At 38.8% G+C, this 23,686-nt stretch overlaps 2 protein-coding genes across 2 annotated transcripts in view; one reads left to right on the top strand and one right to left on the bottom strand.

The window, feature by feature from the left end:
• The window catches only part of sppl3 (signal peptide peptidase 3), a 30,361-nt gene extending 11,567 nt beyond the window's left edge, over nucleotides 1–18,794 (bottom strand). The window contains exon 1 of the mRNA XM_032540390.1: nucleotides 18,256–18,794. Coding sequence (XP_032396281.1) covers nucleotides 18,256–18,281 — 26 coding nt within the window. The 5' untranslated portion in view covers nucleotides 18,282–18,794. The remainder of the gene's footprint in view (nucleotides 1–18,255) is intronic.
• Nucleotides 10,639–23,686, top strand: part of gnaz (guanine nucleotide binding protein (G protein), alpha z polypeptide) — a 49,565-nt gene continuing 36,517 nt past the window's right edge. Inside the window, exons 1-2 of the mRNA XM_032540391.1 lie at nucleotides 10,639–10,649; nucleotides 20,135–20,140. The gene's annotated coding sequence lies outside the window, so the exon portion shown is untranslated. The remainder of the gene's footprint in view (nucleotides 10,650–20,134; nucleotides 20,141–23,686) is intronic.

Genomic DNA, 23,686 nt, shown 5'->3' with positions numbered 1-23,686 from the left:
GTCGTTTACTTTTCTGCCACACACACACAAGTTGCCACTTCATTTAACAGCAGGAAAGTAAATCAGCCTTAAAATACACAAACTGTAGTGGAAAAAACTATGTGTATCTGTGAATCTTTTGCTTTCTCCTTTCTTTGTTCCTAACTGGAATCTTTATGTCACACTATTTTAGTTAAATATTATAGAATACTGTTGAATGATTACCTGACTACACATTTATTATTTCTGGCAATGCACTTAAATGTCCGCCCTTTGCACACTAGCAATGAAAAAATAGAGCCCTACACAAAAGTTATTAGACACAGACCTAATTCCAACCACGTCCACTTTAACTTGGATTAAGAGAGAAAAAAATCTGAGCTTCAAATCTGGCCAGAAAATTTCTACCATTTGAATTATATAACTGTGCTAAATTGCACAGGTATTGCTTGTTCTTTGATTAAGGGTGGTTCTCCAACTACTTTGTAATCAATTCAGACGTGCCAGCCATTAGTTGGAAATCATGGTTACAGTTTTCTCTATATTTTTTTCTCCCACCATGCTGTGGAAAAAGAAATAATAGTATGCCAACTGTAATTCCAGATGCTGCACTTTGACAATCTCACATCCTCTTTGAATGTCTGCAGGCACATTTCCCACTCCAAAGCACACCTAAAATACTCCGACAATCAAAATTGATGCGTGTGTGTGTTACCCCCAATTTCCACCAGATGTGTAACGCCTGCTGATCGGCTTCACTAATTGACGGCTCCGTGCTCCACCGTCCGTCAATACCCACCAGGTCCAGACATACGGAACAGCTCTGACAATGACTGACAGCTGAAGTCCCGAGGACCCACGAGATCTCGCAAATTCACGTTTAATAGAACCACAATTTTGTTTGTTTCCATCCAGAGTAGAAAGGAAACATTTATTCATTTGTCTCTGTGTTCGACTTCCTGGCCCGCACTATCTGCCGTGTGCTGAATTGCTGGGGAGCTCTCCGGCGTCCGGCAAAACTAGAAGCTCTGCGTATCTGCTCAGTTTGGCTGCGGATCGCCGGAGCTGGGAAAGAGTTGGGACGCAGCCGTTCCGCAGTCCGTGGAAATACACACATTGACTTAAAGGGAAACTTAATGACTGTTCCGGAGCGGATACGCAGCCGTTACGCATCCGGTGGAAATTGGGGGTTGGGGCTGAATCACTAGTTTTAAGTCTTCTGCAACACAGAAAAAAATGATGGTCTAGTTGATTTAAAAATTGGCCATAAAGCAGGGGGTGTTTTAGGATGTTGCTATGATGTGATTGCAAGTTAAAGTGTGTAACGTAACTGAGAGTGTAAGGGCTCCTCCCTCACTCTTGTCTAAAATTGTCACATCCGCAACCAGGATGGCTGCACCCATTACGGCAAACTCAACAACGGATAGCAGATCTCCATCAAACCAATGGGTGATGTCACACATGCTCTGTCCACTAATTTAACAGTCAATGGGTACAGTATGTACTGTATATATATCAGCAATTGCTAACTAACCAAGCTTTTATTCCATTTTAAAAATGGCCAACTGACCTGTGCATTGTGTGTATAAGGGGAACTGGGTCGGCCCAGTTTAATTAAAGTTATCATTGTTGTCAAAATAATAAGATTAGAACAATTTAAAATGACTTTCAGTGACCGTCGACAAGAACATTGTGTTTAAAAAAATTTGAATCACCACACAACACACCGATGCTGCACGCTACACGAAAAGGCGGATGCTTTGCACAGAGCCGAACACATTCTGTCCCACTGAGATCAGTGGGCTTCATGATTACACACAAGAAAGCAACAAAGAAAAGTGAAACAATGTGATAGCAAAATTAGAAATTCTGCATTAAAAATAAAAAGCTGGGGAAAATAAGCAATTGATTATAATGGAAATCAATGAGGCAAATGTGATACATCAAGTTTTTGGCATACTGGAAACAGTTTACAAAAGGAAAAGGGGATTTCTGTTCGGTTCTGTTTTTAAATTTTAATTAGGCCGTTTGATGTAATTTGGTAGCATATGACTCACCAGAAGTTTGGAAAATAAGTAGCAAATAGCTTTTGGTATAATTTATTCGATTCTTGTTTTTTGTTTAAATCAAACAATGTAAAAGCAGTACGCATTAGTTGTATAGTACATCATATTGAATGCAACATGTCTGATGAAAAACTATCAAGATCCTGTTGCTACAAAATACAGACCATGCTGTTCATGTAAGACATTCCTGCAAGAAGATCTGTCTTCTCTATACTATCTAGTATTGCAAACAAATAGCATTACAAAATAAAGCATACCAGCCTGTAGTAATGTGTACACCTTACTGAAAATACTTGAGTAACGCAGCAAAAAATAAATAAAAAAAATAATCTTAATACCTCTTGACCTACATTCTCCCCTGGCAATCGGTACATGTTATTGTGTTTTGTGAGACAGACTAGACAAAATAAACAGGAGGTGATGAAGGACATCATGATGCACGTCCTTGGCTATGGGTCGCTGATATAAATAATATCCATATGCATCTTAGTTCTTGTTCAGGTAAATAATGAATATGTCTTAAACCCTTTGCTTATACTGCGCATCTTTAAGCTTGCTAATCAGTCAAACAAACAGAAACGTGTGTAATCAGGCATCTAGTTTGTAGACTGAGGCTGCGTCTAAGCATTAAATTGTACCCATATCAATTATCCGGGGCCTTGACTGAGTGTAGACTTAACATGCAACCTTATAATGCCTTTTTCTGGGGACAAGACAAGGCTGGCATTGTGAAGTGGCTGCCTTCAGTTGAGGTACAGACTTGACCCTAATCCTGCCCTGTCTGTCTCCTGTCAAACCCTCTGGCCAAGGGTGAGGAATACAGGCCAGAGTTAAAAGTAAACAAAAAGCAGTGACACCATCTAATGTCATCATGATCACAGTCTGCATTTTAGCTCCCCCAAATGTTATCAGTGGCTTAAAGGGCACCAATGCATCCAACACTGACATTTATTAGACTAGCTGTCAGCAGATCTATTGGTCTGACTTATCAGCTCTACTAAACTAAGTGAAAACACTGATGTTGTTTTACACTGTGGTAGAGCTGGGCAATATATTGATAATATATTAATATCATGACATAAGACTAGATATCATCTTAGATTTTGGATATTGCAATATGGCATAGGTGTTGTCTTTCCCTGGTTTAAAGGCTGCATTACAAGTGATGTCATTTTCTGTTGACTGTTGTAACTGTTCTATTATTTGCCTTTACCCACTTAGTCATTATATCCACATTTTGGAGGATTTATCAAAAATCTCTGTGTAAATGTTTTATGAACGCACCAATAGTCAACACTACAATATCGTTGCGGTATCGATATCAAGGTGTTTGGTCAAAAATATCGTGATATTTGATCTTCTTCAAAGATAATGATTTTCTTAAGAGAGAGGTGACTGTTTTTGGTGACCACAAGAGAGAAATACCTCATGTGCTCGGTGAATAATACTGGCAACTTTTTTTTTTTTTTTGATACAGAAATATGCTGTCTTTTCTACAGAGAGTCACCAGATTTGTCGCTAGTTGCTTTTGTGAGAAAAAAAGTTGAAGGGGGTCTGAAAAGTCGCTAAATCTAGCGACAAAGTTGCTAAGTTGGCAACACTGTGAGACAGACGCTGTGTGCATAGAGAGGGGCTGTGTATGTGAGAGTGACGGAGGAGAGCAGGGCAAGGAAAGGCAGATGAACGAATGCACGTTTTAAATAGAGTTTAAAATAAATAAATAACGAAACTCAATGTGTGGCGGCCGGTGTTAATTGTGTGGCGCACCTCCACAAATTAGTCTATATGTGGGAAACACTGCTGGACATACTCAACCGCCCCCAAAATGCATTGCGGCTCTTCTCCAACTGCAGACAGAAAGGCAGATGGTTTAAATAATTAACCATTGGGTAAAATAATTACGAAGGATGGCGCGTGATGTCGAGGAGTTAAAGAGGAAATACACGGGAGCTCACATATATAATGTACTGCAGAAAACAAAGGCTATTTAACACAAAATATTTTGTGATTTTAATTTAAGCTACTAATTTTCAAGTTCATAATTGTATTTAATGAAAAGGTTTTACCAGAATAGGTTCACATTGTACAGCACATTGCTGCAGCTCCTCTTTTCACCCTGTGTGTTGAGCTCTCTGTTTTAGCTACAGAGTGAGGCATCTCACTTCTGTTCCATCTTTGTTGGGAGTCGCACATGCGCAGTAGCTAGGTAAGGACAACTTTTTCTCTTTGTAAACCTATCTCGTGCACAAAAAAAGATATACAACACAATAAAGGAAATAAAAGGGGAAAAAACAAAAAGCATAATATGAGCACTTTAAAAGAATACTGGAAAATATTGCATAGAGTGCAAGAGCTAATGTTGATTAACATTTGTAGCTTGGACCGGCAACGTTGTGATTGCTAGTCGTGATACAGAGAAGTAGTATTGTTTAAATTTACATCAATGGCTGCAGGTTATGGTACTGAATCGTTTATTTGTTAGACAGTATGCAGTACACACAATGAATATGTAGTATGCAGTACTAGTCAGTATTTCAAACAGACATAGTGTCCAAGGAAAGTCCACTACATTTGCTAACAAACACGTAATGCAATGAGTCACATTTGATTTATACAAAATTACATTTGTGTGACACCACCTGAGTTAGACTGCAATATCGGCCAATATACAGTATAATTGGTGAATATGTTGGCCAACAACAAGAAATTGCAGTAGATGAATTCCAAAGATATGTTTGATGTAGTTACTAAAACAGAGTCATAAATTACATAGTGTGTATTCCACACAGCTGTTTATTTTTGTAAAATGTTACGCTCCTTCCACCCTCCCCCCAATTTAAGAGATCCTTATCAGATATTTTAAACTCTCATATCTGTATCAGTCTCAAGAATTCAGTATCCAGAGTGATGGAGAAAGACAGAGTGGCAACACTCCCATTGGACTCAGCTTTTTGCCGCCTACTTCTGGGGCATGCAGCCTCGCATAGTTCCAAACATCCATTCTACGGCGTTGCACATCATTAATTTCCATTGCAAACCGTTGAGTCACTTCTAAGGTAAGTTGATTAAACAGTTACCTATTTGGAATTGTCAACTGCCTATATTTTATCAGAGTCCCTTTAAGTTGCATATACTGATCTTTATTTGTATGTGCACTTGGGTTGGGAATCACCAGACGCCTCCCGATACAATATCATCACAATACTTATGCCACGATACAATATTATTGCGATTTTAAACATATTGCAATGTTCTGTGATATATTGCAAGATATAAACTTTTCCAAATTCTAATTGTTCCCCATTTCAAAGGATGTCCCCAAAAGGGAACTTTGTCAACATCTGTTTTATCTAAAAACATACATTTGTTTGTTCATCTCACTTCAATTTTATTGCTGCAAAATGGGATTGTCAAGCAGATGAACTGACCAACACATATAATAAAAGATCGATACTGCCTGTGTATTGCCACTGAAAATATTGCGATACTATGCTGTATTGATCCCCCCCCCACCCCTAATGTGCACAGCGTTAATATATATATTTTTAACTTGCTAGAAGACCAATTGCCTGCTAGTTTGTTAGCCCTGACTTTGCCAGCTGTGAAGGTATCTCCAGGGTTTAATTGATTAAATAGCTACCTCTTTTGAATTGTCAACTCTCTATATTATATCAGAGGTCCTTTATGATGCATATACGTATTTTTTTTTGTCTTTTATTGTACAGCTCAATCGTCTGAGGATTTGGGGATGCACAGAGCGGAACAGGCTAAGACATTACGTTAGGTGGTTGTTAGGGGCCCGACTGCTGGGCACCTAACGGGGGACAGCGCTGGTGGGATAGACCGGAGTCCCGCGGTGTACTGCAGGCCTCTGAAAATGAGGAGCAATACAGGAGTTATTTAATGCTAACTAGTATTGTTTCCCCACCTTATTCTTCTTTCCTTAACACTTGTACTGTATGTATACACAATATTCATCCCTGTTCCTTCACTTCGTTTTTCCAGTCTCACACTCTCTCTCACACACACACACACACACACACACACACAACACACACACACACACACACACACACACACACACACACACACACACACACACACACACACACACACACACCAAAGTGTAATGACTTGTAATTCTTTAATGTATTTGACACTGTGTATGGCTTAGTCTTAAAACGATCATGGTTGTGTGGTCAACTCATGCCTCATCAGAAGAAGTGGCTTGGACACTAAATGCTGAATGGACTGGTGCTACTTTGATTGATAAACAATAGTTATAGCTAACATTAAAGACACGTAATTTCAAGCATCAACATTATGAACGCAATAACAATCCACCTACAGTCCCGCTACAGACCGCTGAGACAGACAGGAGAATGACAGGTGATTGAAACACTGGATTTAAGATGTCTTGCCTCGCTAAAATACGTCTGCCAACCTACTAACATTATTCAAACATGGAGAATGAACATGGAGGATAAATACTATCATAGTCTGAACAGAGCTCATATGCATTTTAGTTTGGTCAGAAAAAATTATTTAACGTTTGGATGATATTGCAAACAAGGTACTAAAAAAGGCACCATTTATCATGTGTAGAAATATCAGTACATTTAATATAAACTCAGCCCTTTCCTGCTGACATGCAGTGAATACTATTTCAGTTATGTATTGTATTGCTAGGCTACATTACTAGATTCCTTTCAGTACTGACACTGACAGGAGTCCTTGCATAAAAAGTGCTCCAAATAATAATAATTTTCATTCTTGTGCACATGTGACACAGGAATTCACAGGTTTTATTGTCTCTTTCAATCTCCTGTCTCGTTCATTCATTCAGTAGAATAGGAATGACTACTGGGTGATTAGAAGGAGAGTTGTAAAATGTGGTTCACTGTGGAAACAGGACAATACTGCATCACGTAGCTTCGCCCCAGTCTTGGTTGTCCAATAAAGGCCTCTACTTAATGACTAAAAAACACACTCAGCAGGCATAACTTTAAAGATTTGTCACATTGCAAGGTGGCTGGTGTACCTAACCCTAGATGTTGGTCATAAGAAACATCAAACAATATAGCCGATCCAAATAGGAGTTTCTTTTTTGTAGGTTTAATTAAAATGTCTTGCCAACAGATTGGCCTCAAGCGTTAAGAGAGTGATTAAGAAACTGACCTTGTTTTCCTACAAAACAGACACTAATGAGGTCACTGCCTCACTGTCAACACCGTGAACAGATAGACAGCTAGTTTAAATCTACCACAGATCTAATTCATATTCTAGCATCAAACTGGTTCGTCTGAATTCTGGGCACAGAAGCCTGTAGAACATGGGTGAGATAGATGAATGGAACATTTAAAAACAAAATACAATCCCGGACTGTTGAGGGCTGGATGGCAGCCCAACGTGCCATAAGAAGTCCTTGTTCACTGACAGACTAGGTTTTCAATAACACAATTCCAATACCGTCCTCCATCAAGCCAGTTGCATGCATGACTTGACCACTAAGGGCCAGGTCACCAGGGCCACAATGAAGACTTTTATGCAGCCCGTCTGAGGCGTGGATATTTAAAATAATATCTCAATCAGTTCTCACTGGGTATACACATGGGGATAGAATACACAAACTGAAATATTGACTTTGCATGCACTGTAACACTCCAGCTTACAGTAGCCATTGGGTGGAGTTGCCATTGGAGCTCCAATTGGGAATTAACATTTAGCAGCCTCCACTTTCTCATTCAAATACGGATGAAATGGTTTACATCATTCAAGAACAAGAATGTGTCATTTGTGATCAAAGGTGATCTTTTTGCCTGCAGGATATTGCTCTAATTGTATGCATTTACACCATGCAGCGGTATTTGTTCTTGGTTTAGATGAGTGTTTGTAGGGTCTCAACATAAAAATTGACAGAAATGGTTGACATGCAAGGTCCTGGGTTTGGTTAGTCAGCTTAGAGGCAAAAGGGTGCCCTGTAGAATGATGTTTTAGAAAATGTTGGGGAAACGAGAGATCTAGCCATATGTGTTGCTGGTCACAGATCAAGACGGAGGTCCAGATTTAATCATTGTTTATCTTCACAAAGCACATATACACAATAAGTTAAAGTGTCAGGATCAGAATTTAAGATGCATAAGACCCCTGTATCTCCAAATTAAAACTATTTAGGCTTTGAAAGTCAAAAGGCTCATCTAAATGGTGCTTTTGTTCCAAGACACAAGCAACAGGTGCTTCGGTGATCTGTCAGATGTGTGCTCTTAGCTGACAACATAGCAGCCTACTTGTGTCTACATAACTAAGCATACTGTATATAACAGAAGTTCTAAAAAGTAGGGGTGGGAATCTCTGGGCACCTCACGATTCGATTCCGAGGCCAACGATTCGATTCTAAACCAATTTTTTCTCTCCTTTTGGCCATTTTTGTGTTTGTTTTTTTCCTGCACTCTTGAATAAACTCTAACTTGCTGTCCATTATCCCATCCAGTCACTCCGTTTTCTGATTAGTACATGTCTGGAGACAGTAACTTTTAAATAAAAATCAACACATTAAAAAAAAAAAAAACTTATCAGAATTGAGCATTGAATCCTTCTAGAGAGAATCGCAATGCATCTAACAATAGTTTTTCCCCCCACCCATACCAAAAAGAGATAGTCCTTAAGGTCATTTGTCTTCTTCAGTGTACCAAACATAACAAAAACACTACAAACAATCCTTTACACTTGATATTCCTGCAGAAGTCAACATGTTCAACATCACCTACTTTGTGAGTTGTGCAAACGTTTAGTTGATTAGTCAGTGTCTTGAAAGGCCGAGCTTAAATTAGATTTAACTGTGGATAGTTTTAATAATAGGATTTGGGGATTATATCTTAATAACCATGTTTCCTGAGGAAGGATTTTTCTTTAATTCATTAACAAAAAGGCCAAAAGGGAAAGAGAAAATTATACTTTTGGACTACTACTTAGCCGATGTTACCAAAAGTGACCTGCAGCCATCATCTCATTCATTTTTATTGCATGACAACATGATTATATTATTTATAACTATAGTAATATTAAAATGGGATTATTTAAGATTACATTTTGACAAACCTTTATAGAATCAGTGTGATAATACTTTGTGGAAAACAGTCTGCTCTAATCTCAGAAAAACAAATTGGGGACAACACTGTTGTCAGGATGTGGTCTGAGGCAATGACAGTGACATATAGGGGTGTGACGAGACACAAAGCTCAGGAGACGAGACGAGACAAGACTGGGTACACGACAATGAGACAAGATTTTAACACTAGTTTAAAGAAAACTTCAGTGACGAAATAGGACTGGAAAATTAGTCACATATTCAGTCAAAAGTCACAAAATGACAACCTTTGAAAGAATTTTACCTTAAACTCAAATGGCTTCTCTCCAGTGTAACTAACCTCCTCAGACCCAGTACATGAAATTCCATGCCGGTATCCAATGGTAACTTTTTTTCCGGTAACTATACCGCCATCATATATTATATTGCAACTAACACTTTCTGTGTAGTTTTGAGAACTGTAACCATACTTGTGACCGCTTTACCGGCATTGCCGTGACTCAAACAAGCTGCCGAGACGATGTAGACTCCCTCGGGCTGCACCATATCTCTGCGTGGGGGTCAGAGCTGAGCCCGGCTATCTGTCAAACACGCAGAGGAGAGGACAGAGACGCTCAAGCTTACGGGTACCCAAATTTGGCACCGCTTGATTTAACGTGAATAGGTCCTTGGAGGTTCAATGTCATTCTGCACTTGTGTATTGATCTTGAGAGACAACTTTTTACCTTGACAAAAAAAAAACATTGTCACCTTTTAATATTGCGAGATATTCAATTGTGACGTCACACCTCTAGTAACAACTATCAACCAATTACCAGTCAAACTACCTTTGTGCTAGATGTAAAATACATTCCCTCAAGGCTTTCCTGAGATCTCACGTTCATGAGAAATGAGACAGAAGTAACCTCCAAAATCAAATCAGTTCATCCTTCAGTCCAAGTGGACGTCTGTGCCAAATTTGAAAAAAGTATCTCCAGGGGATCCTGAGATATTACAATTATAAGAATGGGACAGACGGACAATCCAAAAACAAAATGCCTTTGGCCACGGCTTTCACTGAAATAAAAAGGTAAAATTAAAAAAAAAAACTAGGAAAAAGAAATCTAAACCTCCCCATCTCTACTATGAGGCTGATTTCTTATGAGACTAATCTATTGTTGTTGACGGCAAATATATTGACACGTTAGCTAATAACCTTTACCTGTGTCCATAAGCTAGGGTAACTTTACCAGTACAGAAGACTTTTGAGAACATACAACAAAATACAACAACCTCACACCTAGGGCTGCACAATTAATCGAATTTTAATCGCGATCACGATTTGGACTTCCCACGATCAAATTTGCGTGATCGAGCGATTATTTTTTATAAAGCATAATTTCATAGAACGCTCCGGGTTTTTGCAAAGCCCATCTCCCGCTCCGTAAAGCCGTCTGCTCATGAGCCAGTCAGAGTAGTTCACTGCACCTCGTGCAGCTAAGTTTCTAGATGTAGACAGTCCCAGAGGACAGAGTAGCGTGAGGAAAACTCAACACATAGCAGTCGGTAATACGTCGGTCTCAAGGTTTACCAGTTTACCAGTAAACGCAACACTTTGTCCCATTTGTTGTTTTTCAGACAACAGCAGTGACCGGTGCTAGTCTGGGCTAATAGCGTCTGTTAGCTGTTAGCTCCTCTAGGACGCACCGGTGCTAATGTCCTCGCATCCGCTGCAATGCTGTTTATATGGGTATGGTTTAATTTTGCGTTACATGACCCATTTCGTCTGTAAAGCCGTGTCTGTGTTGGATCTTTCTACGCTCTCTCGTCTTACTCTCCGCGCCCCGCCACACAGCGGCCGCCGGTCCACACTTCTGACATTTGTCTACAGTTTTAATTTTTTATTAACACAGCTGTATATTGTTAAGTATGAGGGGCAAACCTGTGTTTGTACCGGTGTTTCCCTGGGTAACTCTGCTATCGCGGCCGCTACGGCGAAGAACACAGAAGAAGTTATTGAATGCAGCTAACTTCAGTTGGTAGAGTAACAGCGTGTGAGACGGAGCTGCTGGACCAGGACCAGAGATGTGACCCATGGCCAGAACATCATAGTTCATAAAAATGCAGCGCAGTGAAGATACAGACGTTTAATACACACGACGTGTGTATCCGCCATTCGACCCGTGCTGGACCCGTTCATAATGATCAGCCGTCTCTCTGTGAGTAGCGTCCATCACACTCCCTCTCCAGTTATAAATAGCCCATGTGACAATAAAATTTGTTTTGGTTAAAATCAACAAATAATCGTGAGAATAATCGCGATCAAAATTTTGATCAAAATAATCGCGATTATCATTTTGGCCATAATCGTGCAGCCCTACTCACACCACACACAATGAGTTTCCTAAAACATTTAGCAAAGCAGGAAAACAAGCTGCAGTGATGAGCTTAGCAGATGGCTGCACAAGTATCGTAACATGCTTGGGTTTTGCTAGATACTGAAAAATAGGGATCACACTGAACAAAAGATTTTCTCCACACGTGGACAGCAATGGTTACGAATCCATTCTCATAATTGAATAACTGAAATATAAGTGCTAAAACCACCACTTTATCAATTAGCTGATAAACAATTACCCATGCAACTCACTTATTATGTAGAAAATAATATTGCTGGTTACAGCTTCTTCATAAGTATCGTCAGCCAACGATAACATGCGGTATGTGTGGGAAAATATATATTGCCAAGCAGAATTTCAGACTTTTAGTTTGATTGATGTGGTTGCTGCTGTGTTCACATAAGGAAATCACATCTTGCAGTGTTGTAATAGTGGTTTAACTACGCTACCTTTTTCCCTTTGGTTTGCAAGAGCTCGGTAAGATAAGGTAAGCTCGGTAAGCAAGGGGATACCTTTGTTTACTCATGTATTACAAAGAAGTGTTGCTACTTTACCATGCAGGGTTCAAAATAAATGCTTATGTCCACCACCAAAATGGCTGGTGAGTGAAGCAAATATACTAGCCACTTTCAAATTTTACCAGCATTTGGCTGGTGGATAGTGCTCATTTTGAACCTGGCGACCACGTTTTCAGAAACCCAATGTAGTTGAACTAGAGCTGCAAAGATTAATTGATTAGTTGTCAACCATTAAATTAATCGCAAACTATTTTGATAATTTATTATTTTAAGAAAGAAAAGTTAAACTTCTGGTTCCAGCTTCTTAAAAGTGAATATTTTCTAGTTTCTTCACTCAATGACAGTGAACAAAATAACTTTGAGTTGTTGACAAAACAAAACCAGTTTATAGACCAAACTACTAATCGAGAAAATATGCAACAGATTAATCGACAATGACATTAATCATTTTTGCAGCCTGAGTTAAACTTTGATTGTTGACTTGGCTGTAATGCTCAACATCCCCCTTCCTCTCCCCATCAGAAAAGTCCTGTCTTTCTAATTCATATTGTACAACTTACCAGTACATGTATTATATGCCGTTACCACATATTCACACTCTTACAACCAGCCCTGTTGATAGTATAGACCAGACCCTTTGGATGTTCAACAAAGCGTTCAACTGAGATGCTAAACCAAAGCAAAGGCACATCAAAATTGGGGGAAAATGATGGCGGCAGCAAAAATTATGAATAAAATTTACATTGAATGCAGAATAATATTTCACATTGTCAAAACTGGGTCTCCCCATGGAAGCGAATAAAAATAATTGCAAAACAGAATGGTACATTATTAAGATAATTCCTTATTTCCCTCCTATTTAGCAGATTAAACGTTTTCACATGAGGACACCAACAAGTGACTGATCGATGTTTCCCCAGATACATATACAATAAAGAGTGGCACACAGCATTTTACATTTACCTTTATGAACAAGTAAAATTAACCCTTTACGAGAACTGCGTAGGTCTGCTCTAACGTAATATATCTGTGTGACTGTACATTACTGCGTGCACTTCAGAAAGCACCACTTTCACAATTTCACCTAAAAAGTGATGGTTGAAAAGTTCAGACTTACACAGAATGCATTTGCCAAGGCGCAAAACTGAAAATGAGGAAAAGCAACTACAAGAAAAACTCCATTAACACAGATGAACCAGTGTAATGTAACATAGCCACCTACCAAAGGTTAGGGCTCAAGTAAGCTGCAGAGCTACATGCGGCTGTGAAGGCTGTTGAAAGTAGCATCAAACTACAACTTTCCAGCTTTCAAACAAGACACCTTCAAAACTGTACATTAGCCAGTTGGTCACCAAAAGGCTGAACAGGGCTTGCTGTGGTTTACTTACTTGAGCAGTAATTTGTAGCTATAAAACTAATTGTGCAAACAGAACGTGCAAGTACTGCCAAGCACAGCATTCAAACCAAATGTCTATACAATATCATTAGAGGTCTGTGTCTTCTAACAGCACCATACTATGCCACTAATTAGGGCTGCACGATTATGGCCAAAATGATAATCGCGATTATTTTGATCAAAATTTTGATCGCGATTATTCTCACGATTATTTGTTGATTTTAACCAAAACAAATTTTATTGTCACATAGGCTATTTATAACTGCGAGAGGGAGTGTGATGGACGCTACTCACAGAGAGACGGCTGACTCATTATGAACAGGTCCAGCACGGGTCGAACGGCGGATACACACGTCGTGTGTATTAAACGTCTGTATCTTCACTGCGCTGCATTTTTATGAACTATGATATTCTGGCCATGGGTCACATCTCTGGTCCTGGTCCAGGTCCAGCAGCTCCGTCTCACACGCTGTGACTCTACCAACTGAAGTTAGCTGCATTCAAAAACTTCTTCTGTGTTCTTCGCCGTAGCGGCCGCGATAACAGTTACCCGCGGAAACACTGGTACAAATACAGGTTTGCCCCCTCATACTTAACAATATACAGCTGTGTTAATGAAAAATTAAAACTGTAGACATAACGCTACATCAGAAGTGTGGACCGGCGGCCGCTGTGTGGCGGGGCGCGGAGAGTAAGAGGAGAGAGAGTAGGACGAGAGAGCGTAGAAAGATCCAACACAGGCACGGCTTTACAGACGAAATGGGTCATGTAACGCAAAATTAAACCATATCCATATAAACAGCATTGCAGCGGATGCGAGGACATTAGCACCGGTGCGTCCTAGAAGAGCTAACAGCTAACAGACGCTAACTAGCACTGGTCACTGCTGTTGTCTGAAAAACAACAAATGGGACAAAGTGTTGCGTTTACTGGTAAACTGGTAAACCTTGAGACTGACGTATTACCGACTGCTATCTGTTGAGTTTTCCTCACGCTACTCTGTCCTCTGGAACTGTCTACATCTAGAAACTTAGCTGCACGGGGTGCAGTGAACTACTCTGACTGGCTCATGAGCAGACGGCTTTATGGAGCGGGAGATTGGCTTTGCAAAAAACCCGGAGCGTTTAATGAAATGACGCTTTATAAAAAATAATCGTTTGATCACGCAAATTTGATCGTGGGAAGTCCAAATCGTGATCGCGATTAAAATTCGATTAATTGTGCAGCCCTACCACTAATACAGAAAATTATATTATGCCTGTGCTTGCTTAATGTAAAGGTTTTAATATCAAAATGCATAATTGTTTTTTAGAAGATTGTAAAGCAGAACATTGACTTGTAATCTTGTAAGAGGTATGCCACAATTCTGTGGGTGTTTAAATGTCTGGTTTCAAGGTAATGGGAGCAAGGGGATGCTTTGAATGGCTCAAGATGGTATATGATGATGATGGTTAAGTATAACCTGACGTGCCAGATGGTCTGTTACACAGAACCATCTGAGAAGCCGTCATTGTTAACTGTTTGGAAAAGGGCTGGCAAAAAATACCTGGCAGGTGATTGGATGAACCATAGGTCTAGTCCACCATTGTTGTTTTGAACGAACTGTTGCAGCAACGCACAAGCACACGCACACACACACAATTTGTGATACTGGATAAGCCTGATTTAACACTTCTAGCTGTACATTTAAAAGAGGAAAAAATAGATTTTCAGCAACTTATTAAGTTCTTTTACCTCACTAATGTTGGTATGAAGTAAAAACATTACTGACCAGGTAATGATGTGCAGATGACAATTTTACCACATTGGCTGTCTTTGCACATTGCTGTGGTGAAAGGAAATACAACTCATCAATTTGGTTGCAAAGCTTAGTTTTGTTTGTTTCCACCTTCACTCATTATTCATCTCTGAAGTTCTTTAGTGACATTTAAGCCATTTCTACAATAGATGGTCACTGTCCTTAATGTTTTTCTGCTTAGATTTCACATTAACACAAGCAACTGCACATTCAAGCCTCATTCAGATGGGATGGTTTTGAAGGAAAATACCAACATTTTAGTTTTAAATTGATCTTAATATAACATCTGTGTGCCCCATACAGAAAATGGTCCAAAAACATATTTAGTCTAATAGACGGAAGCAAAAACATATATACAAGACAATATTAAAGCTGCTGGAAAGTGATTTCCTCTCTTTTTTGGTGGTAAGGGCTAGTTATTTTTCTTTGCGTTTCCCTTTGTGCTAACAAGTCTAAATATTATTTATGTTTTACACCATTTCCACACAGCAGTAACATGTCATTGGTCTCTGGATATGCTATCTGGACGAGGTAAAAGTATGATGATTTAGGTTTAAATGCATGTGGAACACATTGTGTTGAGTATGCAATCAGATCAGCCTGAACACATCTGGAGGTGCCATGTGATCGGATTTCAGCCAGGTGAATACAATCCGTATAGGTAACTACCTGATTTTCTTGCCATGCACACACAGCAGCAGACCTTAAATCCTACAAAAGGTTTGGAGGCCTGTAACCAGATGGTTTGTGAGGGAGATGCAGTACCAAGTCATTAACGACTGTTGTGTTGTGAAGGCCAAAGTAAGTAACGCAATAAAGTCTTTGATCAACCTAACCTTAACTGTATGATATAATAGCAATTTTCTTAATAAAGACCCCCAGTTTGCTATCTACACTGTACACTATCTGAGTAAGTTTGTGCTTTGCCAACCACAAGTGCATCCTTTCCTCTGAAAACTTGTGGCATACCTCTCCCTGGTTTTTAATAACTTTTGTAAGTCGATAATATTCCACATGTTTTTCCTCGGTCTGACCTATAGGTACAACCTAAAACACGGCAATAATTAACCGTTTTCCTTGACGACGTTTTAGATCTACTTCAGTGCCTGTGCTTTGCTGTGATGAGGAGTACCTCCAATATGGCAACTTCCAGTCTGATGACACGTTGTAAAAGCCCTCTATCCAGATACAGATCACTTGTTAATACAGATTTAAATGGGGCTTTTTAGGTGTTCGTGTCTTTGTTTTCTGACTATTAGAAAATACCGTGACAATCCATAGCTGTAAAGAACCACTAAAACATCAAATCAATATTAAGCTAAATCAACTGTTTTGGGCAGAGCTATAGCCCTTTAGCTTTTTTTTTTTCTCAATCACAAACAAACAAAAACATAAATTGAATTTTTAACATTTGTTAATGGCAATAAACTAGTTTAATTCTCCATGTTAAAATTAAAACAATATTTTAGTAACCACCCCAGACAATACAATGAGCCTTAGAAAAAGTAAAACCTCCTAAACAAACGTTATCACAACCCAACAGATTTTCTAAAACAATGTCACTTTGCTTTCCCTGGTATAAGTACTGCTGCTTCCTATGCTAAATATTGACAGTAAAAATGGATGTCATACCAATTCCCCACTAACTTTACACAAACCAGGTCAAATAGAAAGAAAGAGAAAAACAAATTGTATCAATATGCAAGACAAATTAGAAAGACAGTTAATAAATGTGAATTATGTGTTTAGAAGTCTCTTGCAAGCAACATCCCTAACTGTGCAGCTTTATGAAAACTACAATGACACAAAGCCAGTATAAATGGTCAAGGTAAAAGGTCAGTGTTCACAAATATCCTAAAAGCAGAAAAGCTTGAGTTAACTGATCTCAAACTGATACAAGTCATACAATTGATATGAAAAGACTATTAAGGCATGGCTTATCCAGAAAATAATCACAACAAATTATGGCATTAAATGAAAGTTAGACAAACCCATAAGATCAAAACACAGGACTTCTGTGGACATCTACCATTCAATGAACCTCTGCTGTTGACTTATTGGTTTGAACTGTCCATACATGCTGCTCTAAACACGATCACCAAAACATTCAACCCGTGTTGATATGATCAAAATTTAGTCTACATCAATTAGCTAGGCCTCAACGAAGTCAGGTCATATTCATTCATGGGCACAACGCATTTCAGAGATCACTTCATCTCTGTCTGGCATTCCTTGATCTATTCCTTACCAAGTACTACAACTAAACTATATCGTTAACCCGGCTTTAAATCTGTATAACTGGCAATTCTGCACATATATCTTTTGTTTCACAATCATGGATGTATTATATATTAAGGTCACAATGCCAAGCTCACCCTGAAACTGGCATTTTGTTATCTGACTGCGATGCCAGTTAGCTAGCTTAACGTTAGCTCTACGGCAGAACCTTTGTTATTGTGTGCAGTGGGTCGACGACTAGCTAGCTAATGCTAGCCATCTAATCAGCCAACACTATTTTTTTGACACAGTTTACGATCGATAATGCTTGACATGGACATGCAACGTTATGCTTCTTTTGCAAGATTAAAAATTTCAGAAAACAAGTGCTGATAATGTGAGCTAACGAACCATTTACCAAGTCGCTAACCCAAGTGAGCTTATCAAGCCGTTAGCTAGGCAGCTAGCTCTTTAGCACTCGCTCACAATAGCACCATTGGAATTGACCGAACCTAGGTAGCATTAGCATAGCGTCAGCTGGTGGAGCTGATTAGCCGCTGCTAGCTAACCAGCCTGTTCAAGTTAGCTGTTAGCAGTATTTAAAAAATTGGATTAGTGACATGTTGCTATCTCGACGCTGTTAAAACATGTATCTGAAGGCGTATATGTGAAGAGCCAAGTGTTTTCGTAAATTGTCAGAAATACAATTCATTGGTTTAGTGACCTAGCTAGCTATATCCTTCAGCAGCACCAGCAACAGCAGCTACCGTTAGGTAGCTACTACTAATCGGCAGCGCGATGCCTGTGCGCACTCACCAAGATGAGTAGCCCTGCTCCGCCATATCGCCAAAAACAGTGGGTTCCGCGACTGTGGCTAACACAGATTCAGGTCCCGGTGACAACCCGATGGGACCTCGGAGAGGTTTTCTGCTTTTCCTTCGCAATCCAATGTCCTACCAGTTACTTTAAGGTGATAACATGATGATACATCCCGGCGACAGCTAGTAGTCACTAGCTGAATATCGTGCAACTGAAATGGGAACGATGGTTTGCTATCGTTAGGTGGACAAGACAAAGCACCCAGAAAAAAAAACACTGATGTTATTTTCGTCAGTTTTGCTAATGTCCTGCTGTCACCCCAGCCGAGAAGGCTCGGTCTCCAACGATGCTACACCCACTGTACATCCATATTCAGCATGATGTTTCCTGAATAAATTCGGATATTCCTCAAGTCTGCACCCCTAGCTGTTATGGAAGACGCTCAGCTTTGCTTTCTATGGCGAGAGTCACGGGGACGCGCAAAATCGCCCTGCTGTAGAGCTTCACAAGTAGGACGTGCACTGAAACGCTTTTGTGCACTGAAAATGCTTGCAATGGTTTCCCTTCAGCATTGCAGCCTATCATTTACACCTACAACTAAAGCCGTGAGCATTAGGTCGATTATAAAATGTAATTTATGGTTATAAATATTGAATTCATTGCCGAATAAATTAATATGTCGCGAAAGAGGATTTTTAATTACGGACAAAATACTGAAAATCATACCTCTCGGTATTAGACTCGTTTAAATAACTATTAAAATGGGTTACAAAAAAACATTGTGTGAACAAATGACCAGTGATTACAAACGTTTATACAAATTAGAACTGGTATAAAGTGCATTGTGCTTGTGCTTTAGGTCTTTCCGTATTATTTGCAAAGAAAGACTCGCCCAGGGGCCTCGGTCCCATACATGGTCAACAGCTTATTTTAAATCAGTTTAATGTTTCAGGGTCTAGAGGCCCCTGGTCAAAAGACATAGGCCTATACACTAGGCTGTAATATACAAAAATACACAGTGAGATCAACACAACAGGCCTATTTATAAAACAGTATGATACATTGCAATAATACAATAGGCTACATTTAAATATGTTGAAAATATGTTAGGCCTTACAATGTTTCTTTTCTTTTTTGTGTTTTGATGGACAAATACATGTTGTAGCGCCCCCTTAGGCTGATCAATGTAATTTAAATGCCGGATCCAATGCTGGCTATCATTCTCCAGTTTGGTGGAAATCAAAATTGTATAATTAAGGATATTGCAAAAAGGTAAACAAGCATTGCATTAGTCAAAGTAGAGCCCTCATTAGTAGTCACAATTTGCTATGGTTGCAGGAATTGCAAGAACGAGCAACAATTTTTCTTTCCAGATCCTGAACGGGTCTTCTGATAAATGTTGGCAAACCTGCGAAGGGGCTTTGTTCCTGCGGATTTTATGCTCCCTAGATATCTCTGTTTTCCCAGTTTCTCTTGTACTTGTAAAGCTTTCGCAGGGGGGTTGAGCTTTTCAATGAGAGCTCTTGGAGCCAATCACAGCACTCAACCTGTGCTGGCTAAAATATGATTGCATCTACATACACCCAAAAAGCCTCAGTGAAAGGACAGGTCCTTATTGGTGCCATAGTGTACATGTCTAAGATATATTATCATTCCCCTCCATGAACTTTGATCAGCACGGCCTGAGATTTTGTGTGGGAACTAACAAGATGATTCCCCACTAGTACCACAAAACCCTGCACTACACAGCCCTTGATATAAAGGTGTTGGATTGAACAAACAACTTACAATTTGTATTAGCCACGCTAGGGATGGCAATGTCAGTTAGTGATTTTGGATTGCCATTACATTATGAAGACATTCCTGGTCTCCAGAGGATGAAGTCTCCTGACTTTGGTGAACCCCTTAAGTCTCCTCTAGTTCCACTATCAGGTTGACATAGTGGGTTTGTCTGCCCATCAGATTTCTTCACGTAGAATTGTTAATGAGATAGAGAATGAATCAAGTTCACAAAATACATTAGGATTCATTCTCTGGGGTCCATTAATATCTGCTGCCATTTTCATGAAATTAATCTGTTCTTGAGCTACATTGTCATTGTTGGTCAGGGTGACATTTTGATATAAAAGTGGCATGGGGGTATTGCATTATCTTGCTTTGGATGAATGAATACACACACTGATACTCCAATGGATGCACAGATGGATGGAACAAGAAAAGAAAAGGATGCAAAGTGTGTGAGGAGTAAATCAGCAACATGCAGGCCCTCTGTTAGTGCACACGCTGGTTCTGTTTAACGATGAACATTCAAAAGCAACTTACTTAGGTGTGTTAAACAAAAACAATGGCAATGTAAAAAAAGCATAATCCTGAATTGGTGTTGGTCAAAATGACATAATGCATGCTTCAAAGCAGGCACGCTCACACAATAGGGGCTTGAGCAACTGTCCTTCCCCTTCCTCGAGAAAGTGCCCTTTTTCTGGATGTATATTTATTTTTTTATAATATAGCCTATATATATATTCCTGTTTGCAAACAGCTTCCCTGTTGAACAAATGTATTTCTTGAATCTACGTATCAGATCCGGAGATTAGACTTTGTCGAGCCCTCTCTCCAGCAGGCAGCAGACCCTTCCAGCTCCTGCTCCAGAAAGTTTTTCTTGGCTTGTGTTGAGGTGAGTGGTGTTGAACAAAAGACTAAGCAGCCACTGCCTTGAATTTTCAGCTAGCCGAAAGACAAAACAAAAAGTTAACTTCTGTCTTGCTAACATGCATGAGCTACTAGCTTATGTAACAAGTTAGCTAAGGTTTAGCTAAGGCATCATGGTCCTAGAGACCAATGTACAGTATGGACTGGAGAGACTCCAGGTGAACAGCTACAGTAAAAACAGTGTCCAACAACGTCATCACAAACGCCACATTCATAGGCAAATTAGGCATTAACTAATTCATATAGGCTACTGCAGGTGAATAGGATTAACAAAATAACTAAAGTATATCAGCACAGAACTTCCCCAGTTAATAAATTAAGAGTCTTTCCCCTTTAAATGTTAATTTAAATATTTACAATAATTTAGAAGAAATCTACAGATGCAGCCTAAAATAAATACCATCTAAATATGTATTTTGGAAGTTTTATTTCCATTAGAGTAAAAGAAGACATGAAGGCAAAAGAGACCGAAATCTCTGAAATGACCATAACGTGTAAAAAGTGTCCTGCATAAAACAGTTATTTCATCATTTTGATAGTAGGCTCCTCATCTAATAATAACCGTGTTTATTTTTTTGTAAAAGTACCAAAATTGCAGCGACATCCTTTTTCAGTTTAGTTGAGATTTTTCAAAAAGAGTTTTTGAAGTGTTATTTATTCTAATGACCCTAAAAAATAAGATTTATTGCCATTTGCAAAATAAAGAAAACTATGTCCCTCTCCGTGGTGCAGTCACTTATTCTAAATATACACATGCACATTGTGGCAGACTTTCCTTTGCTGTTTGTGATCACTCTGGTAAATACTAAAGTCTCTGTGTAAAGTGATTATTTTGTTGAATATTTATAAAATATTTTAAACAATTGTGTAAGGTAAATAAGAAAAAATGGGAGTTGTTTTAATATATTTAACGTTTTGTTTACATTTACAATAATTATTTATTAACAAGTAGGCTTTTTTTTTTTTTCCTTGAGCCCCTGCCCCCTAAAATGTCTCTGCTTGTCCCTGCTATAAATGCCAGACAGATAAAAAGCCTGATTTATATTGCCATGTGTTGTAGACACAGCTTACTGTAGGCTAAGTGTCTATTCTAATGCTGTTCAGTGACATTTATAAAACAATACAAGCGCTTACTTTGGCTGTAAAACCATCAGTGTGAACCCATAAGAAGGCTATAAATCATGTGTGATCATTTTCCTCTCATTGAAAGGTGACCATTAACACAGCTGCAGGCTTAGACTTTGCAAAGCCTTTCATTTCCCTTCCTGATTAAGTCTGAATCACAAAGAAAAAGTGCAGGAAAGCCTTGTTTGTCCTACCATCTTCTTTGTTAAATGTGTATTGATCTGAGGAAAGTTTTACACACAGATAGGAGTCCAGAAAACATTGTTATAAGGGCTTAGCTGATGCCAGACGAGGCAAAGAGCTGATTTTCTTCAAGATTATGTACAATCTGTTCTCAGCAACAAAACCACATATTCTTAAAACAACAGGAGCAGCTTTAACTAAAAGGCTTATTCAGTCAAGTTAGTCAAGGTTTTTCTGCAGCATCCTGCAATCAGCTACCGTGTGAGACAATACAAGTGTAAAACCAAACAACAGCTAAATGTTCTGGGGGTTTGAAGAGGGGCATTTATAAGAACTACCCAAGTATACGTTGTTCACACAGTACCTTAAAATATCACATGACCCTTAAATTATGTAATTTAGTGCACATGATTACCATGTTGTTGGGTAAGTAGATCATCTGAGAGGAACAGTGGTCTCTGTTGGAGATGTACTATACACACTATCTTTGTGTGTATATATATATATATATATATATATATATATATACATATACATATATACATACACACTATCTTTGTGTGTGTATATATATATATATATATATATATGCCAGGAAGAAGTATGCCAGGAGGAAGTATTTATTGCGGCTGTGACCACAAATCTAGCTGGATCCAAAAGCTGTTCATAGACACAAAGAACAGGAAGCCACACATTTGAAATAACTGAACATCAGCAGTAGTCTGAAATAGAAACAAAACGATTCTAATCTGGCTCAAACTGTACAAAAAATAAATAAGAGCAAGTATAAAGGTTGTTAATCAAGTCTTGATTGGTGACAGGATGTTTTGGTTATAAGCTTCAAATGGATGACATTCTGATTCACATTACTCAATCTATCGTGTGCTGATAACGTCCACAGGTACTGTGGGTGTTAAAGTAATGTATAAGTGTAAATAAAAAAAGGTGTAACAAAATGTAGATAAGAGTACATTATCTGGCTTACTGTTGCTAAAGTGCACTCAAGATTAGTATGGAGGTGTAGCCATCATTAAGTAAATATGTATATACATATATATATATATATATATATATATATATATATATATATATATATATATACTGTATATGAACACTTTGGAAACTACATTTGACTCAAATTACTGGGTCTTTAGTTTCCGTTGCACATTCATCAAAATGCCTTAGTTTGAGATTAAATTGATGGGGATTTTTGTTAAAAATTCCAAACATGTCTTACTTCTTACATTTATGTGCTTAAAACAGATAAAAAAAGCTACCTAATACAAAGTGTTCCTTCTTCCCAGTGTAGTACAGTAGTTTGGCCGCTAGATGTCAGCCTTTCCTTTGAGAAAGATGGACCACATACACGGAAGGGCAAAGTCCTGCAAAGGCAGAGAGAGTTGGACAAGAA

The sequence above is a fragment of the Etheostoma spectabile genome, chromosome 16, assembly GCF_008692095.1.
Source record: "Etheostoma spectabile isolate EspeVRDwgs_2016 chromosome 16, UIUC_Espe_1.0, whole genome shotgun sequence".
Lineage (NCBI taxonomy): Eukaryota > Metazoa > Chordata > Actinopteri > Perciformes > Percidae > Etheostoma > Etheostoma spectabile.
This window is presented reverse-complemented; position numbering and strand designations above follow the sequence as displayed.